Raw genomic sequence first — 20,430 nt, 5'->3', positions numbered from 1 at the left:
TTTAATTTATTGGGGGAAGCATTGGTTAATTATGTAAGTTAAGTGTGCAATTGTATAACATAAATCTTAAAATCAAGACCCAAAAAGGGTTAAATTATTTTCCAGGAACTAAATCATACTGAGTTCTCTCTACATATACTCTATAGCAGAACAGTTAAAATTAAAACACTGATGATACTAAAGATTAGTGACTACATGGAAAACTGGAACTTTCATACAATGCTGGAGGAAATGTCAAATGGTATACATGCTTTGGAAAATAGCTTGCAGTTTCTTATAAAGTTAAACATCCACCTATCATATAATTTAGTTACTTTACTCCTAGGTATTTACCCAAGAGAAATAATAGTACTTGTCTATAAGAAGATTAATAGGTAAGTGTTCACAGCTGCTTTTTAAAAAATGGCAACAACTCAAAACAACCCTAAAGTCCAGTTACAGATGAATGGATAAACAAATTCTGGTATAGCCGTATAATGCAATGCTACTCAGCAATAAAGAGGAATGATCTACTACTGAAAAATGTTATGCCATGGATGAATCTTAAAATATTATGCTACATAAAAGAAGCCAGAAAAAAATCACACAGAGTATAATTCTATTTACTAAAAACCCTAGAAAGTACAAATATCTCCAATGATAAAAAGCAATTAGTTGTTTGGGCACAGGGGTGAGGTTGGGACAGTGGGAGGCAGGGATTACAAGAGGGTATGAGGAAATTTTTGCAAGTGATGGATATGTTCATTTGTCTTGATTTTGGTGGTGATTTCACTGGTATGAATATACATATATATGTATATAAATATATATATATACACTTTAAATATGTACATTTTATTATATGTTAATAATACTTTAATAAAACTATTCTACAAATAAATAATAATCATTATGAAGTTCAGTTATTTAACCTGATGTACACGTTGGAATTATCTGGCAAGTTTTAAAATATGCTAATCGATGCCTAGATTTCAAACCCCCAAATTCTGATTTGATTGCTCTGGAGAGTGGCTTGGGCTTTAGCAGTTTTAAAAACCTTCAGGTGATTCAGCAATCTGAGAACTTTGGTGTGTTATTTCATTTTCTCTGTAAAATTAAAAGCATTTTAATTTCATGAATCTTCATGGAAGATTCAAATGTAATCATTAGCAACAAAAATAATCATCTTCTCCTAAAAATAATATAGATATCATTCCAAGTGGAAATTTGTGTCCATGATGGTAATAGTCAGATATAAAAACAAAGACAACAATTCAAATAAAAATATATTCGCCTTGTAATTGCCGCAGAGTGATGTTTTATTCCGTTGTCAGTGATTGGCTGTTAAACCCTTGGGGATATTAAACTTTGGTAAAAAGCAATTAACTGGAGGACTTTTTACTATCTGCTTCGTAGAAAAAGTAGAGCTGAGGGAGAACGTGCGGGCGCACACTGACCTTGGCATAGATACAGCTTTCATTGAGTCTCTGTAGTGAGCAGTTCTTGTCACAGAGAGGGCACATGAAGACTTCAGTAGCCTTGCAAATTTCTTGGCTTGAGAAATCAAAGAAGAAAAAGAAAACATGAACCTCTGTGTTTAGGAAGGTGCCTGGACTCTACGGACAATCCTGTGGGAAGCAGAAAGACAGAGAGGAAAAGAAGAAATAGAAATAGTGGGGAGGGGCAGACAGGTAGGGAAGAACTAAAAACTGTGGCTCCAACTTGAAATTTTAAGATATTTGCGATATAGAGGTTTCTGTTTGCTTCTTGTTTTTGGAAATCTCTATCCAGATATTGTGATGATCATAGGCCATATTTTACACTTGGGAGACACTTAATGAGGCTTTGTTACAAAGACACTTTTAAACATGATTTCATGGCACACAGGATCATCTTGTGAAGAATACTCAAAGTAGTTTTAACCAAGCTCACAGTCTTGGAAATAGATGAGCTGGAATCAAATCTGACTATTCTGATTTCTTAAGTCTATTGACCTTTCCCCTGGATCTTGCTGCCTTAGAATCACCAAACTGAACAGTCTCCATAATTCACACAACTTCATAACCCCTACTGTAGTCAAATGATACATCATATTCATTGGAAATTTGAGGGAGTTGATTTTTTTTTTTTGTGGTTGCCTTGACACGCTCTATCATAATAACATGACATAGTTTTTATTTACTGAAATATATCCTCTTAAAATATAACTTTATAATATTTGTCTCTGCAATTTTTTGTCACTACATTTTAAAATCTCAGCATATACTGTAGATGACTTTGTGACAGGAGAAGGGCATCAGAAATTTCTCAAATTTTTCAGTTCACAGCATCATATTTTTAAAAGGTTTGTGCCTTTACTTGTCACATGGTTCTTCCCACTTAGTATCCCCAAAATAGATTATCATTAAGTAAATCTGCTCTGAAAATGTTAAAAATAATTTCAGGATTTTTGAAAATGTCTGGAAATGTAACTGCTAATAAAAATTTAATTGACAGTGTTTACAATAAGATTTACTGGTTTTAAAAATATATTCATTCAAATGAAGCAAAACAGAATGCATGTGTATTTCAAGTGCTGGATGTATATAATCTCAAGCCAAAATTAGAATAAATATTAAGAACACTACATAGTGATACAGTTCTTTACACTGAACAAAGATGGGTTCACGTCAATTGAATTTAGTTTTCACTAAAATCTCCTGCAATGATATTTATCTCCACAACTGAGAAGAAACTGGTGTTTAATTTTAAGTGATTTTCTCAAGGACATACAGTTAACAAAAGGCACTTCAGGGAACTGAGTTCAGTTCTTTTGATTTTGGGTCCAGTTCTCCATCAACTATAATGTATCTAAAAGAAGGGTAAGTTTGTTTTATATTAAAAGAATTTACCTATCAAAAACTAAATTATCAATAATGATAATGGTATGATGTCTTACATATACTATAGTTCTCCCACTTTTATCCTCAACGTATTTCTAGTAATCAGGATGTCTATATGAAATGGGAGGAAGCACATAAGCCATATATTTTTAAAAGCCCCAAAGACAGAGAATATATTTTTTCTTACTACTACTATTAATTTGTAAAAACAAGTAGAATTAACACACTTCTTAAAGGAAGTTTTGATTAAAATGGTCTTGCTATCATAATGCATTATGTTTCAAGAATGACACAATGTGTCTTGCATTGAAATCTCATACTCAAAAGGCATTGAAATTGGTTGATACTACATCACCTTCCTTACTTTCTAAATGGTCAAACAAAAGCACCAAATCTAGAATTCTGGCTATCAGATTGAATCCTGTTTTTAATTCTAGAATCATTAAACTCATTTTATATAAATTTCTCAAAGTTTAACTTGATGTGTAATATAAAATATATTACACGATTTTGACAATGTATTTTTTCAGCCTAAAATAAGGGATTTGAGACTAACACAAATGTCTTTGACTTCACTTTACCACTAGAGGGCGGAAGAGTGCCCGGATTGTCAATTTCTTTTGCGGAGGCTGATAATATAAACCACCACTTGAACTGTGGCTTTCTTTTGTTTTATATCTACTGTTAGATATACAGATCAAGGGCTGATTCAAAGGAAAAAACAATTATCATCATTTAAGATAATGGGAGGTGGGTCCAATTTGTCCATTTTGGGGTGGATGTCTGATCTCTCTCCAGAGTCTTGACACTTCCTGTGACAAAGTACATGACATGATGTTTGGTGATGTCCATTTTGGGGACTCATGCAAATGTTTAAGTAGGTTTAAGAGAAGGCAATGTGAAAGCATGATTAAAGCATGAATATTAGAATCAGATATAATCATCAGGGGAAAGCAAATCAAATCATGAGGTAGCTCATATCTGTTAAGATTGCTATTATCAAATAAAACAAAACAAAAGATAACGAGTGCTTGCAAGGATATGTAGAACTTGGAACACTTGTACATCGTTGGTGGGACGGTAAAATGGTGCACCTGCTATGGACAACATTGTGGAGGTTCCTCAAAAAATTGAAAACAGAATTACTACGTAATCCAATAATCCCACTTCTGGGTAGATCTCTCTGCGTCTGTCTCTGTCTCTGTCTCTCCCTCTGTCTCTCATCTCTATTTCTAATCTACATCTATAACTATCTATCTATATATATCTATAGCTATCTATATCTATATCTATATCTATCTATATCTATATATCTATATCTATCTATCTATATCATCTATATCTATCTATATATCATCTATATCTATATCTACCTATCTATATCTAGAGAACAGAGATCTCTCCAAGATCCTGATATATAATAGAACTGAAATCAGGATCTTGGAGAGAAATTTGTTCTCCGATATTCATTGAAACATTATTCATAACAGCCAGGATATAGAAAAAAAATGAATAGTTATTTATAGGTGAATGGATAAAGAAAATGTGGTATAAACATACAGTAATATATTATTCAGCCTTAAAAAAAAATGAAGGAAATCCTGCCATATGTAGCAACATAGATGAACCTGGAGGATATTATGCTGAATGAAATAAACCAGTAATAAAGGACATATTTTTCATAATTCCAGTTATACTAGGCATCTAAACAGTCAAAACAGTCAAATGCATAGAAACAGAATATAATGTTGGTTGCCAGAGAGTAGGGGAGGGGAAAATGGGGAGTTGCTGTCTGACAAGTATAATTTTTAGTTATGCAGGAAATATCCTAGAAATCTGCTGTACAATGTTGTGCCTATTGTTAACAATACTGAACTGTGCACTTAAAAATTTTTTTGAAGAGGACAGATCTCATGTTAAATGTTCATATCACAATACACACACATACACACACACATATCAGATAGAGGTTTGAAACTCGGTTTACCTTTTATCAGACATATTACCCTGACCAAGTCACTTACCTCTCTTAGAATCAATTTCTTCTTCTGTATGGGGGTAAAATCTAACTGTCCAAAGGTAATATTAATAATATGCCTGGCATATCATAGGCACTTAATAAATGAAGGAAACCATTGCTGCTAATGATGTTTGTCAGGAGAGATTTTTGAGAGGTCCTTTAGGACTCAACAGCTTTTGAAAACCTGGTCAGTACTGAGAGCCACTGCAATTTCTTCGCTAAGTCTAATGCTGAAGCAGAAAGAATGGACCAGAAAGTTGGGGTTTCAGCTCTTTGCCCTGGATCCCAAATCCAGAGCACAAGAAGTAGGCCATATCTGTCTGCTTGTTCATTTTCATCTCCCTGTGATATGTCTTCTCCCAGGCACAAATCTGACCACATTAGGTTATGTTATGCGAATGAACACATACATGTAGATATATACATACACATGCATATAATAAATAATTTACAACTTGATTGTTATATAATTCTATAATTAACTACAGGGCAATTAAGATATATGACTTTAATTTATATAAACGTAGCTGGTAGAAACATAATGAATGTAACTCAATTCTCAGATTTTTAACATTTCGTGTTTTTGCAATAAACAAAAAGAGCTTAATAATATTATACTAAAAGCAACGCAAAATAAAAACTTGTGCCTTCCCCCCACCTACCATGATAACATCTACAACTTAATCACGTCTGACACCTTGAATGGAAAAATTCAACTCTATGAAATTTTGAAAGTCAAGATATTCAGTGAAACTTACATTGGTTTAGAATAGAAAGTCTGACAAGATCTTAATTACAGTGTGACAGAAGTAGCAGGAATATAATACCATAAAGCACTGAAGAAAAGAGTTTGCTAATGTCTTTTAAAACACTTCTTGTATTAAAGGTTAAAGAATACTTATTTCATACAAAAAGACCCTAATTTACTCCATTGGCACATAAATCAATAGGGACAGCAAACCTATTTCTTTTATTGACTTTTGTTCATTTTCAGCTTTGTAGGGGTGGAAGGAGGAGTCTACATGACATGGTAAAACCTTGTGAATATGTTCTCCAAGGAATCAACCTGAACAGTAGCTATCTAAGAATCATTTTGTCTGTATCAATTCATTATAAAGAGTATTTTTCTTAAACTCTAAAGACTCTGCCATAAACTGTTAGAACTAATAAATAAATCCCGTAAAGTTGCAAGATACGAAACCAATATACAAATATCAGTTGTGTTTCTATACACTAACAACGAACTATCAAAAAGGGAACTTAAAAAACAATTCCATCTATAATTACGTCAAAAAGAATAAAATACTTAGGAATAAATTTAACCTGAAAGGAAAAACATCTGCACTGGAAAACTATGAGACATTGATGAAAACACTGAAGAAGACACAAAAAATGAAAAGATACTCTGTTTTCATAAATCAAAATAATATTGTTAAAATGTCCATACTACCTGAAGAGATCTACAGAATCAATGCATCTCTGTCAAAATTTCAATGGTATTTTCACAGAAATAGAGAGAGAAATTGTAAAATCTGTGTAGAGGCACAAAAGACCACAAGTAATCAAAGCAATCTAGTGAAAGAAGAACAAAACTGGAGGCATCGCACCTCCTGAATTTAAACAATACTACAAATCTATAGTAACCAAAGCAGCATGGTACTGGTATACAAACAGACACATAGATTAGTGGAATATAACAGAGAACCCAGAAATAAACCCATGCCTATATGGTCAACTATTAAAAAAAGAGCCAAGAATATACAATGGGGAAAGAATAGTCTCTTCGATAAATGGTGTTGAGAAAACTGGATACCCATATGCAAAAGAATAAAACTGGACCCCTATCATATACCATATACAAAAAAAATGACTGTAAAAGAATCAAAGATTTAAATTTAAGACATGAAACCATAGAACTCCTAGAAAGTAACATAGGGGGTAAGCTCCTTGAAATCAGTCGTGGCTATAGTTTTAGAATTTGACACCAAAAGCAACAAAAGAAAAAACAAATACATTGGACTACATCAAACTAAAAAGCTTCTGTTAAAAGAATTGTAGCTATGTAATTATTTTAAGTAATGCATTGAGGGGGCATTCTAGACTTCTAAGTGCTATGCAAGTGTAAATTATGTGAAACTGTCTACTGCATTGTTGAATTATTATGAATGATATACTAGGAAAGAGAAATTTGGCATAAAGAGAAACAATCTTAGAATTTATCTAAAGAAAATGTAGGGAAATGACCTTTTTTTATAGTGCTGCTCTGCTACAAAAAAAAAAAAAAAAAAAAAAAAAAAAACCAAACGATAATTAAAAAACCCCAGCAAATAAATTGTAGTAATATCACTTGTTCTTTATAGTCAGCATTACCATAAAGCTTTTGCTCAATCAGAAGCAAGGTCAGTAATTTTCATAAGTCTGTTAACAGCTTACCTTACTTGACTTGCATTCATTGTAAATATTCCGTAGAAGAAAACACACAAGCCAACCAGTGCGGCAGGAATCAGCATTCCAGTGTACCATCCCAACCAAGCAAAGTATAGCCCAATCTTCTCACCAAAATATAGCCTGCATAATAAAGCAAATTGTTAGCTTAAGGCAACACAAGTGACACTACAAATATTGATGTCACACCTAGTCAGAATTTCAGACAGACACTTGAGGCTACCAGCTCAGTTCCTTGTCAGTTCCATCCAGGATATTTTAATATTCCTGGTTGTTAATGAATCTAATAATGGTGACATTTTTTATCTTTAAACATTGTCCTCATAGAAACAATTTTATAAAATGTGTTTATATCTATGTCAAACTTCTTAATATAGCTCATGAAGCTTTTTATAAAAGCTAATTCTTGCTTTTTCCCATCCTCCTACTAGAATCCCTTTTTGTTTTCCGCACACAGAGCTGTGCTAAATCATACTGCTTTTGCATAAATTAGAAATAAAAATTCTCCTCTCTAGGAGGATGCTAAGAGCAGATTCGATTTCAGTCTCCATTTACACCCTTGGCCAGACTCCCTTATGCCAGACACAATCTGCACAATTATGTCACATCTTCCTCAACAAAGTTCAGCTCTGAAGCTCCTGGAGCACACGATTCTTTCCTTGGTTAACGCTTTGGAATATTACATTTCACCTCCCTCCCCCGTCTGGCTTGTACTTATCCTTCACTTTCCTGATTTCTACTCCAACCCTGGGTTATATGCCCCTGCTCCTGCTCCCACGCTGACTTCACCCACATTTCAGTGTCCTAAATTAAAGCACTTTATGGCAATTACCAGTCACTCCTCCATTCATTCCTCTCTCTTCCCATTACGCTGCAAGCTGCTGGAAAGTCGACCTCTGTCTTGTGTCACTAGCTCTCACCACAGGAAATATTAAATAAAGCTAAGGGAATGAATGAATTTTATCTCCCTTTAGCTGAAAGATACGGTTTATATGGAAATGGTAGATGAATAAAGCGATTCTAATGACTACTCAGTCATTCTTTCCTCATCAAGTTTATTGTCAATATTAACTGTCACACAATTCATAAAGCTCTGGTAAGAAATAATTTCTCAAATTCTCTACTATTGTTTGGTCTCCGTCTTCTAAAAATGATCACTCAACACACAATTTTGTCTCAGCAATAGTTAAAATTCTTTTTTTGCAGTTCATTTGGAAATATTGCACTGGGCAGTGATTCTTGCTGGGAAGGACATTCTCTTTTTATTTTTTCCTTAATAAGACTTCCCTTTCTAAAAAATCATTTTTTCCCCCACTCTGTTCTCTGTATTGTGCCAACTATAATTTGTTTATATTTTACCAAGTGTATACATGGAGTCATCCTCCACTAAGCATCACTTATTTAATTTTTTTTTCATTTATTTCTCCTAGAAGACATGAACTAATAGTTTATTCTTTTTTTATATAGTAATCTACTTTGAGACAAAAGCTAATTATGTTAACAGGTATTCAGAAAAGCCTTTGTTTCTTTAAACAAGTGTTGCTTTGTGGGTTGGAGTAAAGTTTTTAGCACATATTACTAATATATTGAACTATCTTTATAATAGTGATTATAGAGGACTGCACAGAGAGACCCCTCATATAGACAGTATTATACCAAGATTTTTAATTACACGTGGTTGAAGGTTTAGAGGAGCAACAATATTATTTGATAGAAAGCAACATAAAAAGAGACCCGTGTCCTCAAAATTGTGTAATCTTAAGAACAACTTTACTTTAAATAATTTATAAAAGTCACATATTTTAAAGTAATTTTCCTGCTGGTTGGTTGTAGAAAACTGGGCCTTGTATGAAATTTTATGCATGAGATTGTCTAGTTTAAGATGCGTGTCTGCCTCATTACACCTTAATTTTGGTAACGAGCAGGCTGCTAGAGAGTAGGAACCTGTTCAAACACCATTTCTACTCTTTTATGGTCTTCGTCTTGGGTGGGCCCTTCACTACATCCCTCTCCCCTCTGCCACTTGAACATGAAACATACGATTTTCATAAGCAAAATTTCCCTTTTATGTCAACAGTCAAATAATTGGTACTAGCATATGAATAACTTTATTTATTAGAGATAAAGTTTGCTTGCTGAAATTACCCAAACGGCAACCATAATGTCTCCTATAGATGAGAGATTATGAACACTGAAATGCTTGCTTGAAAATCTCGACTTCATGTTTCAATTCCTAATAAATATGATTTTGTGAACTAGCACATCTCATTGTGTTCACATGTTTCCACAACAATATTTCTTTCACTGAATAAATAAATATCTGGTATTTTGTTGTGATGGACAGAATTAGAATCAAAGTATCTTGATTTTGAATGTAGCCAAGTATTTTAATGTTTGAAATAAAAATGGTTTGGTGCTGGATATTATGCTTTGTACATCCAGATCTGTGCTCTACCCCTTTCCTTGCTGCTATGTGCCCCAAGACGCTCACCTCTATGCACAGTTATCACCTACACTCCTCCCTTCTCTTGGTCAACTGAAAGTATCGGCATGAGAGGCTGGGGTAAGAGAGTTGGTGGGGTAGTTATTACCCCGACTTTCTCCTTCTTGTGTTAAGGTTTGGCTGTAGCTGCTTTCTTCCTACGGCCATAGCTCCTGTTGTGCATCTCCCTTTATATGGTTACAGCTTTTGACAGGTTCTGCCAATTGCTTTCTTTCCCTGTTCCTGCAGGCCTAAATGTGATAACAGTTCCCAACTTTTGTTAGTTTCTGGAAACTTCATTATTTGTTCCTTTGCTTGATCATATGTATACTTCTGAGTATAATTCTTTTATTAAATTCTCTTCAAATATGCCTATTTATTGGTTTCCTACTGGGACAATGACTGATATAAGTATGAGTGATTCTTGATATTTATATTTCATGAATAGTTTAAAATATCAACAGAATTACCTTATAATATGAACATTTTTTTCTTTCATTATATAAATATTTCTAGTTAGCTTAGGAAATGATTAAGTCATTTTAATAAATATTTTCTGGTTAAAAAATAAATTATCCTCCATCAAAATAAAATAAATCATAAACATAACAGTATTTCAAGACTAATTTGAGTTGAGGGCAATTAATCGCTAGAATATACTTCCTGGAATAGAACAGATACTCATTAAATTTTTACTGAAAGATAAATATATGTATGGATGCTATGTTGGTCATTTTCCTCTTTGCTCTCAGATCCATTTTCTGCCTTTTCCTGTTTTGATTTGTTTTCACAGAGAAGTAGATTACACTGATTCCCTTGTAAATAGCTCCTGGTTAAGGCGGTACTTAGTAGAAGATTCAAAGGTAGAGAGAAAAGAGACATAGGATCTTTTCTCTCTTAGTGGTCCTCAGGATTGTCTCCAGGGGAGAGGGGAGCCTTCACCACTGCTCTGCTCCCAAGCTTTCACTTTGCAGGCAGTCCTAATCATGGGTTGTATAGTTCCTGCTCCATGGCAAGTATTGGGCTCTGAAATACACTTCATCCTATTTTCCCCTCCAGTTTTAGGGTAGTTAGTAATTTCCTGCTGTTGTTAATCTCTGGTTGCCTCACTATTCCTGTTTGATTTCTCAGTTTACCCATCCCCTGTGTAAACAATTTCCTGATTACATCCTGACTGATACAGATGATTTGATGGGTAAATTAAATAATTCTAAATATAAGAAAATAATAGCAGAATAGCATTCTATGTCTTCAATTATTGATTTACCTACAGTACCTGATTAAATCCAGGGGCTGATGCTTGTACCACATTCCCCAGCGTGCCCAGCGCTCATATAATAGATGTCTGTTATTCTGAGGTCCATTGGTTTTGATGGGCTGGCTACTCTTGTAGGCTCCCTAAAACAGGTAAAATAAGAAAAGTCAATATCCATTCCCTTAGTGAAATTTGAACTAAATAGAATTGCTTTTTCTTTTTTTCCCCCATTACAGAATAATTTAACAACTTACTGAAAGCTTCAGAAATTGTAAATGCCAAGTCCATCTCTGGAATGGTGTAGTAAATGTCTTAATATATCTCTTTCATTGAAAATATTCTGATAGTTCCTTTAAAATCCTTTCTCAAATTCCTTTTTTAAATCAATGAGATTCTGTTCATTTAAAGTAAACTAGACTTCAGGTCTCACTGTTTGGAACTTAAAATCTTTTAGTAAACATAATATCTTCACTATCATTGAGAGAAATTGTTATGATCTTAGTTCATAAATTGAGTATTATTTTGCTTTAAGAAATGATCAAGTCTCAGAAAAATATTCACTTCGTTTATTGAGGCCATGGAAGAGAACGAATGCTCAAAAGTGTTAAGAGGCCTAAGTCACCAGTACTAATGATGACTTTTAAAAAATTCTATAGCTTTAAAACTTACTTCAGATAAGATATTCCAAAAGATTAAAGCATATTTTCAGATTCTTTATATACCTCTCTCAAAAATCTGTCATGCGTGTTGCAGTTTCAAAAACATAGAATATATATGCTTTATGGAGAAAAGTATTCTCTGAAGACTAAACTGCTCCGCTTTTATAATCAAAAAAGAGAGCAATAGGTATGGTGACTGTATATTCTGAACCAAAATGTAGGACATAGGATTTGACAAAGTCCCCCTTGCTCACTCCAATGTCTGATTACACTTTTACGAAAAATTTGATGAAAATTTAAAACAAGTGGAATTATGCCTCAGTTTCCTCACCTAGATTATGAGAATAAGCATAAATATTAATGACACACACAATATAGAAGAATTTTGTGAGGGCCCACTTGGGTAATTACTATAAAGTGCAGGCATGTAGAAAGCATGAAATCAATGTTAATTTTTGGTGCTTGATGTGTTGTGGCTATTTAGAAGTGCAAAACTATCATTTGAATGGTCTCAGACACCAGAGCTGTCAATTCCTATGAAGAAAGAGGATACCTTGAACTATGTTCTGCAGGTGTCTCAAGGCTGAAATAAGAGAGGCATGTGGATTTCACCTCTGGCTAACAAAATAATTAGGTAAGGGTGGAAGTACAGTTAAAGTATATAGTCCCTGGGTTTTCTTCCCTAAGGGAGACCAAGGTGTTTAAAGCCTAAAAATTGGAAGGTAAGGAGACGAAAGCAAAGATCAACATTCTAAGTGTGAGACAACCACTTGGCAAAGGTTTGTTTACTTGTGAGATTGGATCGACTTGTTAAGGTAGACCAAATTGCCTTGAGACTGAGTAAGTATTGGCGGGTGAACCAAAATCTCAGCTTTCTTTCAATCATTACTGATAATTCTTCTTAAATACATGTCTTTCCTTTCTGGCTTCAGTGATCAGACATAAACATTTCCTGGGTTTTAAGTGTTAAGTTTCAGATTCTCTAGTGCATCATTGTTCTAACTCTGCTCAATAATTGCAATCTCCCATACATTTCTGGGTTTACACTGACATGAGAGGGGCTGCCAGAGAAAACTGACTGAAATGACAACTCCTTCCCACCTATATACTTTCACCCCTTTACAGAGACCATGCACATTCACCAGTCTGCACCATCCCCAGTAGAGACCCCTTCCTCCAACCAACACACTTTTCCTCTGTCTCCACTATCGGTATATCAGGCAAACTCTTTCTCACATATATTATCCTTCTTCTTTCCTTTTCTTCCTTCCTTTTCATGCCAAATTTTGCTGGAAATATCTTTCTCTCCCTTTTAGCCATTGTCCCTTTGTATGTAAAACATAAATCTCAAAGATGGGTGAAAAATATGATACTGACACTAGCAATACTCCTCCATCCAGAAAGTAAGAGGCCATAAATTGTGAAGTATTTTTAATCAAATTAAAGTTAGTGCCATTGACTCCCTTTTCCTGAAAGTAAGCCTTGTTTTCTTCAAGTAGCAGCATTTAAAATCGATAGAAAATTCCAAGTCCATTTTATTGCCTTTCTGCTTTTAGTTACTCCTATTCCAACAAAACCATTTTCCAGTCATCCTGTGTATGTGTTCCTGATATTAGCGTTTCTACTGAATTATAAGAATAAGTGAGAAAATAACTATTATTTACAAGCTGTTCCTAATAGGTTCCAAGTTGCACACAAGAAACTGTCAAATGAACTGCAAGAACACACATTAGTTATGGAGACTAATTACACAGAAAACAAACCAAACCTTCCTTTGCTGCAGAAGTTCCCCTAGCGCTTAGGATGGCCACACTGAACACTTTACCACTTACTGACTGTTCAAATGTGACATGGTGTTTAATGTCTCTGAGCCTTGTTTCCACATCTCTAAAATGAGAATACTAATAATATCTACTGCTCTAGGGTTATTGTCAGGTCGACGGGAAGATAAATGCACGAGGCTCATTGAATGAAATACACTAACAGCCTCTTATTATTATTCCTCTTCCTACAGTAAGTAGGCTTACAATAATGAATGTGAGCATTGGAGTCTGGCTTCCTAGGCTCAGAACTGTAGCTCTGATACTTGGCCTTTCTATGCCTCAATGATCTATTTATAGAACAGAGTTAATATCACCATCTATTTCAAAAGGCTGTTACAAGGATTAAATAAGATTGTCCATATAAAACATTTAGCTCAGTGCCAAATAGTTAAGTGCTCAACACATTTTTCATCTATTATGAGTTATACTAGAGTGTGAATTCCACAAGCATAGGGATTATGTCCTGTGAGTCCTAAATTTTTATAAATAGAAGAGTGATGGGTTTGAAAATGCAGAAGTGAAACCTCTAAAGACCTGTTCTTATATTAAGATGCAAAATTACCATAAAATAAATACAATGTGTGTGTGTCGGGGTGGGGGGTGGTTAAAACTGATTCAAATGTCATTCATGACTCAGCAGGCAAAGCCCGCTACAGCTTGGTGCAGGCTTTTCTACTTAGAACTGGTGGAGAGGTAATAATCTGCCAGAGACTCAAGTAGATAATGGGCTGTACGTTTTGTGTGGGTTTGAGTTAGATTTCCAGGTATCCCAAAGCAGTATGCACACACGAGGAACCTGCACTGTGTTAGGAGTGGTGTGGATCCCAAGGCCAGATCCTGATGTGGGCAAACTGCAGGAGGGTTCCGGCGCAGTGGAGCCAGTCCAGCCACAGAATTATAGCGGAAGTCTCCGAAAGACTCAAGGCCAGTCGCTGACTGCACTTTCCTGAGAGAGGAAAGCCAAACTTAAGAAACTTTTTTTTTTTTAATGAATGAAAATTGTATTTCAAAATTACCTCATGTGGGGGAAAAGCTGCTATATATGAACCATTGTTTATAAGTTTACAGATACCTGAAAAGAGAAGAAAAAAATAGTTCTTGAGTTACTTTAAATGAAGATTTCCCTCTGAAACAACATATATATACTTTGAACAATAAATTGATTTAAAAACTCAAGATAACCAAAATGACTTCGATAACCATATCGCCTATAAGGACAGTGAGGTTATAAAAGAGGCTGATACTAAGAGTCTAATTATGTCCTTATGACATTAATAAATGAGGATTTGCAAGGTGCCAACATATGATTTCACCTTGTCATATCATGAAATAGGGAGCATTTTAATATTCATTCATTTGAACCAAGAGCATTTTTGTTGTTATTATTATTGTTGTTGTTGTTGTTGAAACAAAATTTAGTCAAGGAAGCAGAGAAATTCCCCACTCCCACAAAATGTCTCAAGGATACTGGTATGGAGAAATCTGTGAATTCTTTAATACTGAGCCAAAGAGTCATAAATAGCAATATGACGCTTAAAATCTCCTCCATCTCAGTTAGAGTACAGTGAAAGAGATACTCTCATATAGACCTGATAAGACAAAATATTTTGAAAAAAATTCTGGAGAGCAATTTTTGTTGCAATATTATTTATTAGTAACAAATTAGAAATAATTGTATATCCAAAATTGGCGAGTCACTTAATTATTCTGGTACAATCAATTACACTAGGTGGTTGATAAAAAATTGTGACTTGATGAATTCTTAGAATGTTGTACAGCTACTTACAATAATGTTTTCAGGCATACTAAAAGGCTTACAAGAATACTTATAATGGTAATTTTAAAAAAAGACAGAAAACTGTAAATACTGAATGACTTTAATTATGATATACATATATTGTTTCAGTACTAATATGTAACAGTGACAATTGAATTTAAAGAAATTTAAATTTTATTTTTATATTCTGTGTTTTACTGTACATTCTACAAAGGGCATGATATGTTCACAATCATTTAAAATGTTATATTTTTAAGACTACATAAGCACATAGTGCTATGATTTAGACATATTTTTAGTTTATAGTCTATATTTCTCTATTTGTATTTCTTGTTTACAACACTTCTGATGTCAAAATTCGTTTGTAGGGATATAGCATCTAAATTAACTATTTTGACTGCTCAAAAATAGATAATTAGAGGACAACAAAAGTCCGAACATTACACTTTAAAAAATGGCTGATTTGAAACAGTTCATTTTACTTATGTGATATTCCTTTTAAATATAAATTAGTAGAAACTGGCTGGAGTTTCCACCGTCTTTTTATTTTCAAGGTTTGAGGAGATGACTAACATTTGGTCTCTTTGACCATCTTGTATTTTTCACCCTATAACAATTAAAAAGCCAGCTCATTGATACATGTTGTTTTCTGTTCTGGCTCTACATAAAGTTTGCAATTCTTTTAATTATTTTGTGTGAAATGTTCTCAATTTCTTTTGTATAATACATGTAATAGGATACTGCTAAACATTCAAGCAACACAGAAATTTAGAAAGTTAAAATTAGCTGTTATTGCACCTTCCAGAGATAACCTCTCAAAAGTTTTATCTATATCCTTCTAGATTTTTTCTTTTTATGTATGTGTTTAGGAAGTGGGATTCCATTAGGCTTATAGCTTTGTAAACTTTTTTTTCCACTTAATAATGTATTGTAGATATCTTCTGAAGTCAATAAATAGAGAATTGAGCCCTAATTTTTAAACATCATGAGTCAAGGTCTGTGTCAAATATTGTCTATAACATATAACATGTAATAGATGCTCAATAAATTTGAGTTACGAATGAATAAATGTTGCAAAATTTTTAAAAGATGTGTTATATGGCTGTAGCCTAACTTATTTGTCAGTTCCTAATGATGCACAATTAAAATATTTCCAGTTTTACTCTATTACATAGCCACAATGAACAAATTTTTAATTAGTGTTCTTACCCACTTTTGATATTCCATTTTCATATTTGGTGTGCTGCAGCATGTGATAGACTATCCTGCTTCGAGTAGCATTGCTGAAGAAAGTGTCCTTATTGTTTATAATAAAGCTGGTAAGATAAGGGGATTAATATTCAAAGCAGAGCAAAGAATCCAGCAACAGTAACAACTTCCTGGGCAGTTTCCATCTGTTTTCTCCTTTAAACTAATGCATGTAAAGTATAGTAAATCAGAAAGGAAACCATTCTCTTTTTAAAAAACCAGCTGACAGAAGAAATAAACATAATACAGAACATTATCAAATATTCATTTTGATATCTTTCATTTCATAAGAAAGCCAAGATGTCTTTATATTTTTTGTTTAGCATGGAACAAGAATAGTTTCCATTGGCTTTCATACATTTTAATTAAGCAACGTACTTCCAAATCGAACACATTAAAATTGATGTACTTTTCCCATGCCATACTTTCCAAGCTAGCTTATCTTATTTACAGAACTTTAGCAATGAGCGATACTTCTCTCTTCCCCTTCATTCTCTACTCTGTCCGCAGGTAGGAAGACCGGCAAGGAGGAACCATGTTAGAGTCAATGACGTAAAGAGCAAAAGGGGGCAATCACAAGAGGAAAGGAAGGGTCTGGTATATACCGGGAGCCTTAAGAAAAAAAAAAAAGGAAGCATCTTGTGTTTCACTCAACTTCTGACAATTCCTGTTTCCAGTTGCTTTATCTTTGTGAATGATAAACCTCTATTTCCTCAGACATTTAGTCTGGAGGTATCTGGTCTTCTGTAATCCTTCCTTTCTCTTCGCCATCCATATTCAGAGAGTTAACAAACTAAGTAACTTAGTTTCCATGAACTGCCTCTCTTTGACTTTCTTGTACCCTTCTTGTTCTGGGTCTCACTGCCTCTTGCCTAGGTTATGAAAAGAATGTTCTCCTAACTGTCCATGCAGTTTCCCACCTGACTTGTAAAGCACAGCTCGACATTCACAGCACTCAATATTAACATGTCAGCAGCTCTCCATGACGCATAATTAAGTTTCTTATTTCCCTCTCAGGTTCTCTATTCCTGAATTTCAACATTTTCCTAGGTCTTACTTCGTATATCTCTGGCTTCTTGTATCTGATAGTCTGTCAAACTGTAGAACTTATCATCACCTTGGAATCCCATGTTTCTTTTCCTGGGGATTTTTCTCTGCCTCTGATATCTGTTCTTCCATCTCTCCTCATTGCTCTCCACATTTTTAACTGCTAAAAAGGACTCGCTCCTTCATAAAGGTTTCCTGGCTCTTCTCCTCTGAATGTAGCTTCTCTCTCTCTTATAAAAATGTGTATTTTACTTAGGTCTTTCCTGACTCATTGATTTTACTTAGCCTTGTATTATGGTAACCAGTATACCTGTCCATCTTATTAGACTCTAAGTTCTTCTAGTATTCTGATATCATGTTTTTTATTTTTGTACTTAGATGCACCAAATTAACAGTTCTGTGTCCTGTTAATTATAAGTTTTGCAAAAAAAATATGTCCACCAATTCTTTTACCATTTGACTGATTTAGAATTCACTGAACAAATATTTCATTAGCAGATAAGTCCCTTTTTTATGGACTCGCATTATAAAGGAAGGAAATAGATGATATATAAGTAAACAAATCAGTTACATAATTTCAGAAACTGCTATGAAGAACAAGGGAATAGTACAATGCATAGAGAATGACCAGAATAAGGGGACTAGAGAACATTTTTAGTAAGGTCTCTGAGTTGGTGATGTTTAAGCAAAATGAAACAAAGAAATATATGTAAAGATCTGAGGGGAGAGCATGTTAGGAAAAGGAGACAGCAAGAATAAAGTCTCTGAGACAGAATTAAGATAAAATTTTTGATGCACAGAACCAAAGCTTTTGTACCTGAAGTAAATAGTGTGGAAAATTGTAGAAGATGAGAAGACAGTGTCAGGCAGGGACCACAGAATTTATCTCCACATAGTAGTCGAAAAGAAACATGAATTTTATTTTAAGTGTCAATGGGAGGCCATTGGGGGACATTTAAGCAAGGTAGTAACATGATCTGATTGAGATTTTTCAAAGATCACTCTAGTTTCTTGGGTTCAAAAAGAAACCAGAATATTTTTTTTATTTGGTGCATCACACAGTCTTAAAAAGGCTCTTTAGCAAAAAGCTAAAGAAGCATCCTTTAAACTGTAACCTCTCTCTAACCCAGGAAGTCATTTGGATTTCCATTCCTTCCTTTACTTCCCAGAAGGATGCTAAGTCTAAATAATGACATAAATCAAACATCTGGAAGGAGAAAGTTTCCCATTGATTGCTGGCTCTTCGACATGCTTGGTGGTTTAGAATTGTTTCGTCCTGCCTCTCAACTTTCTACATCCTAGAATATAGGTCAATCCAGAATTATGTATGACAAAGTATACCTTACAGCTATAGATATATTATATACTGTGCATTTATATACCTTTATCCTATTATATTTAATTAGTAATTTACATTTTTGTCTACCCAGTAGACTGGGAATACTGTGAAGACAGGGACAGTGTCATAACCTCAATCTGTATCAGGTAGAAACTTAAAAATAGTAGTTGAATAAATAAGTGAATAGAGACATGTTGGTACATAGATAGATAGACATGAAACAAATCCTTAAAAAATTTCTCATTCACCTTAGTTTAATAAGCTTAACCTATAATGGATAAAACTAGTAAGTACACAGTAATTAAATATAACTATAAATATAGCAATTTATTAATTACTACAATCCATTATTCGAACATGTTATTTAATAGCAATTTTATTAAATAATACTACTAATAATTTTATTAGTAGTATTATCATCATTATTCTTGTAATTGTAACTACCATAGTAATTATTTTGAAAGAATTGGGAGCTAATAAGTCCATGAGTTTACAATTAATATTCACTACTTGAAAATCTCTAAATCATAGTTGATAAAGAATTAATAATGTTCACCGAGTGTTATTCATAACTTAAATGTACATCCTCTGACTCATTTGGCAACCATGGAACTGATCCATGCATTTTTATTCCATCGACAACTCCCGGATAATGAAAGGTACCAAGGCAGGTAGGTAATGGGATAAAAGAGATGGAAACTCACTGGTGAATCCGAGCACGACTGAAGGGGCCATTATAGCAGTCTGACTCCTTCAGGTCTGGAAAAGCTGACTTGTCAAGAACCATTGGGTTCTGGGACATCCATTTTTTGAGTCTTCTAAAATAATTGTGTACACTGGAACAAAGCCACATTTTAGAACTAGATTACATTGCATTCCAGAGTCATGCTTACTTTCCACTGCCGTTCCAAAGAGTTTAAAAAGACAGACACATCCATACTCATACCCACACACATGCATTCCCCCTGACTTACAGGAGGAATGGAAAAGAAATTGAAAAGAAATCTGGATTAAAGGGTCAGAAGAACTTGGTCAGAGCATGAACTTTGCCAAACGAGCTAAAAAAGCTGGGGGTGGGGGTGGGGAATGAGGCATGGGTGGTAGATAGTGATAATGGAGTCATTGATTTTCCCTGATCTGCAAAACAAGTTACTCTTTGTACTGCCTTCCTGAAGGATTGTTTTGAAGATACTCTGGTAATTGAATGTTAAAGTGTATTGTAAGCAAATGATAAATAGCAGCAATAATAAAACTATAGCTATTTCCTATCATCCTGCCTGGAGAAGTGATGATTTTTCAAAAGCTAGATAATTGCCTGTACAGTAACTATCCCCTGATGTTTATTGTTTAAACCACCCTTGCATAGAACGTTTCTCACTTCAGGAAAGAAAAAAAACACAAGTGAAATGTAAATACACATAATTGATTTTTGCTTCCCTCTTTCCAATTATCTACAAATTGGGTTTTATAATTT

At 34.1% G+C, this 20,430-nt stretch overlaps 1 protein-coding gene across 7 annotated transcripts in view; it reads right to left on the bottom strand.

Annotated features, from left to right (window-relative positions):
- The window catches only part of ANO3 (anoctamin 3), a 347,116-nt gene that overhangs the window by 69,212 nt on the left and 257,474 nt on the right, over positions 1–20,430 (bottom strand). For all 7 annotated transcript variants that reach the window (XM_036220667.1, XM_016147425.2, XM_016147424.2 and 4 more), the window contains 6 exons: positions 19,661–19,792; positions 16,532–16,638; positions 14,562–14,617; positions 11,085–11,206; positions 7,315–7,449; positions 1,437–1,533 (listed from right to left, as the gene is read on the bottom strand). In XM_036220667.1, the coding sequence (XP_036076560.1) occupies positions 1,437–1,533; positions 7,315–7,449; positions 11,085–11,206; positions 14,562–14,617; positions 16,532–16,638; positions 19,661–19,792 (649 nt within the window). The remainder of the gene's footprint in view (positions 1–1,436; positions 1,534–7,314; positions 7,450–11,084; positions 11,207–14,561; positions 14,618–16,531; positions 16,639–19,660; positions 19,793–20,430) is intronic.

The sequence above is a fragment of the Rousettus aegyptiacus genome, unplaced genomic scaffold (assembly GCF_014176215.1).
Source record: "Rousettus aegyptiacus isolate mRouAeg1 unplaced genomic scaffold, mRouAeg1.p scaffold_m13_p_5, whole genome shotgun sequence".
NCBI classification, from domain to species: Eukaryota; Metazoa; Chordata; class Mammalia; order Chiroptera; family Pteropodidae; genus Rousettus; species Rousettus aegyptiacus.
The sequence above is the reverse complement of the archived record's forward strand: the minus strand, read 5'-3'. Positions and strand labels throughout refer to the sequence as shown.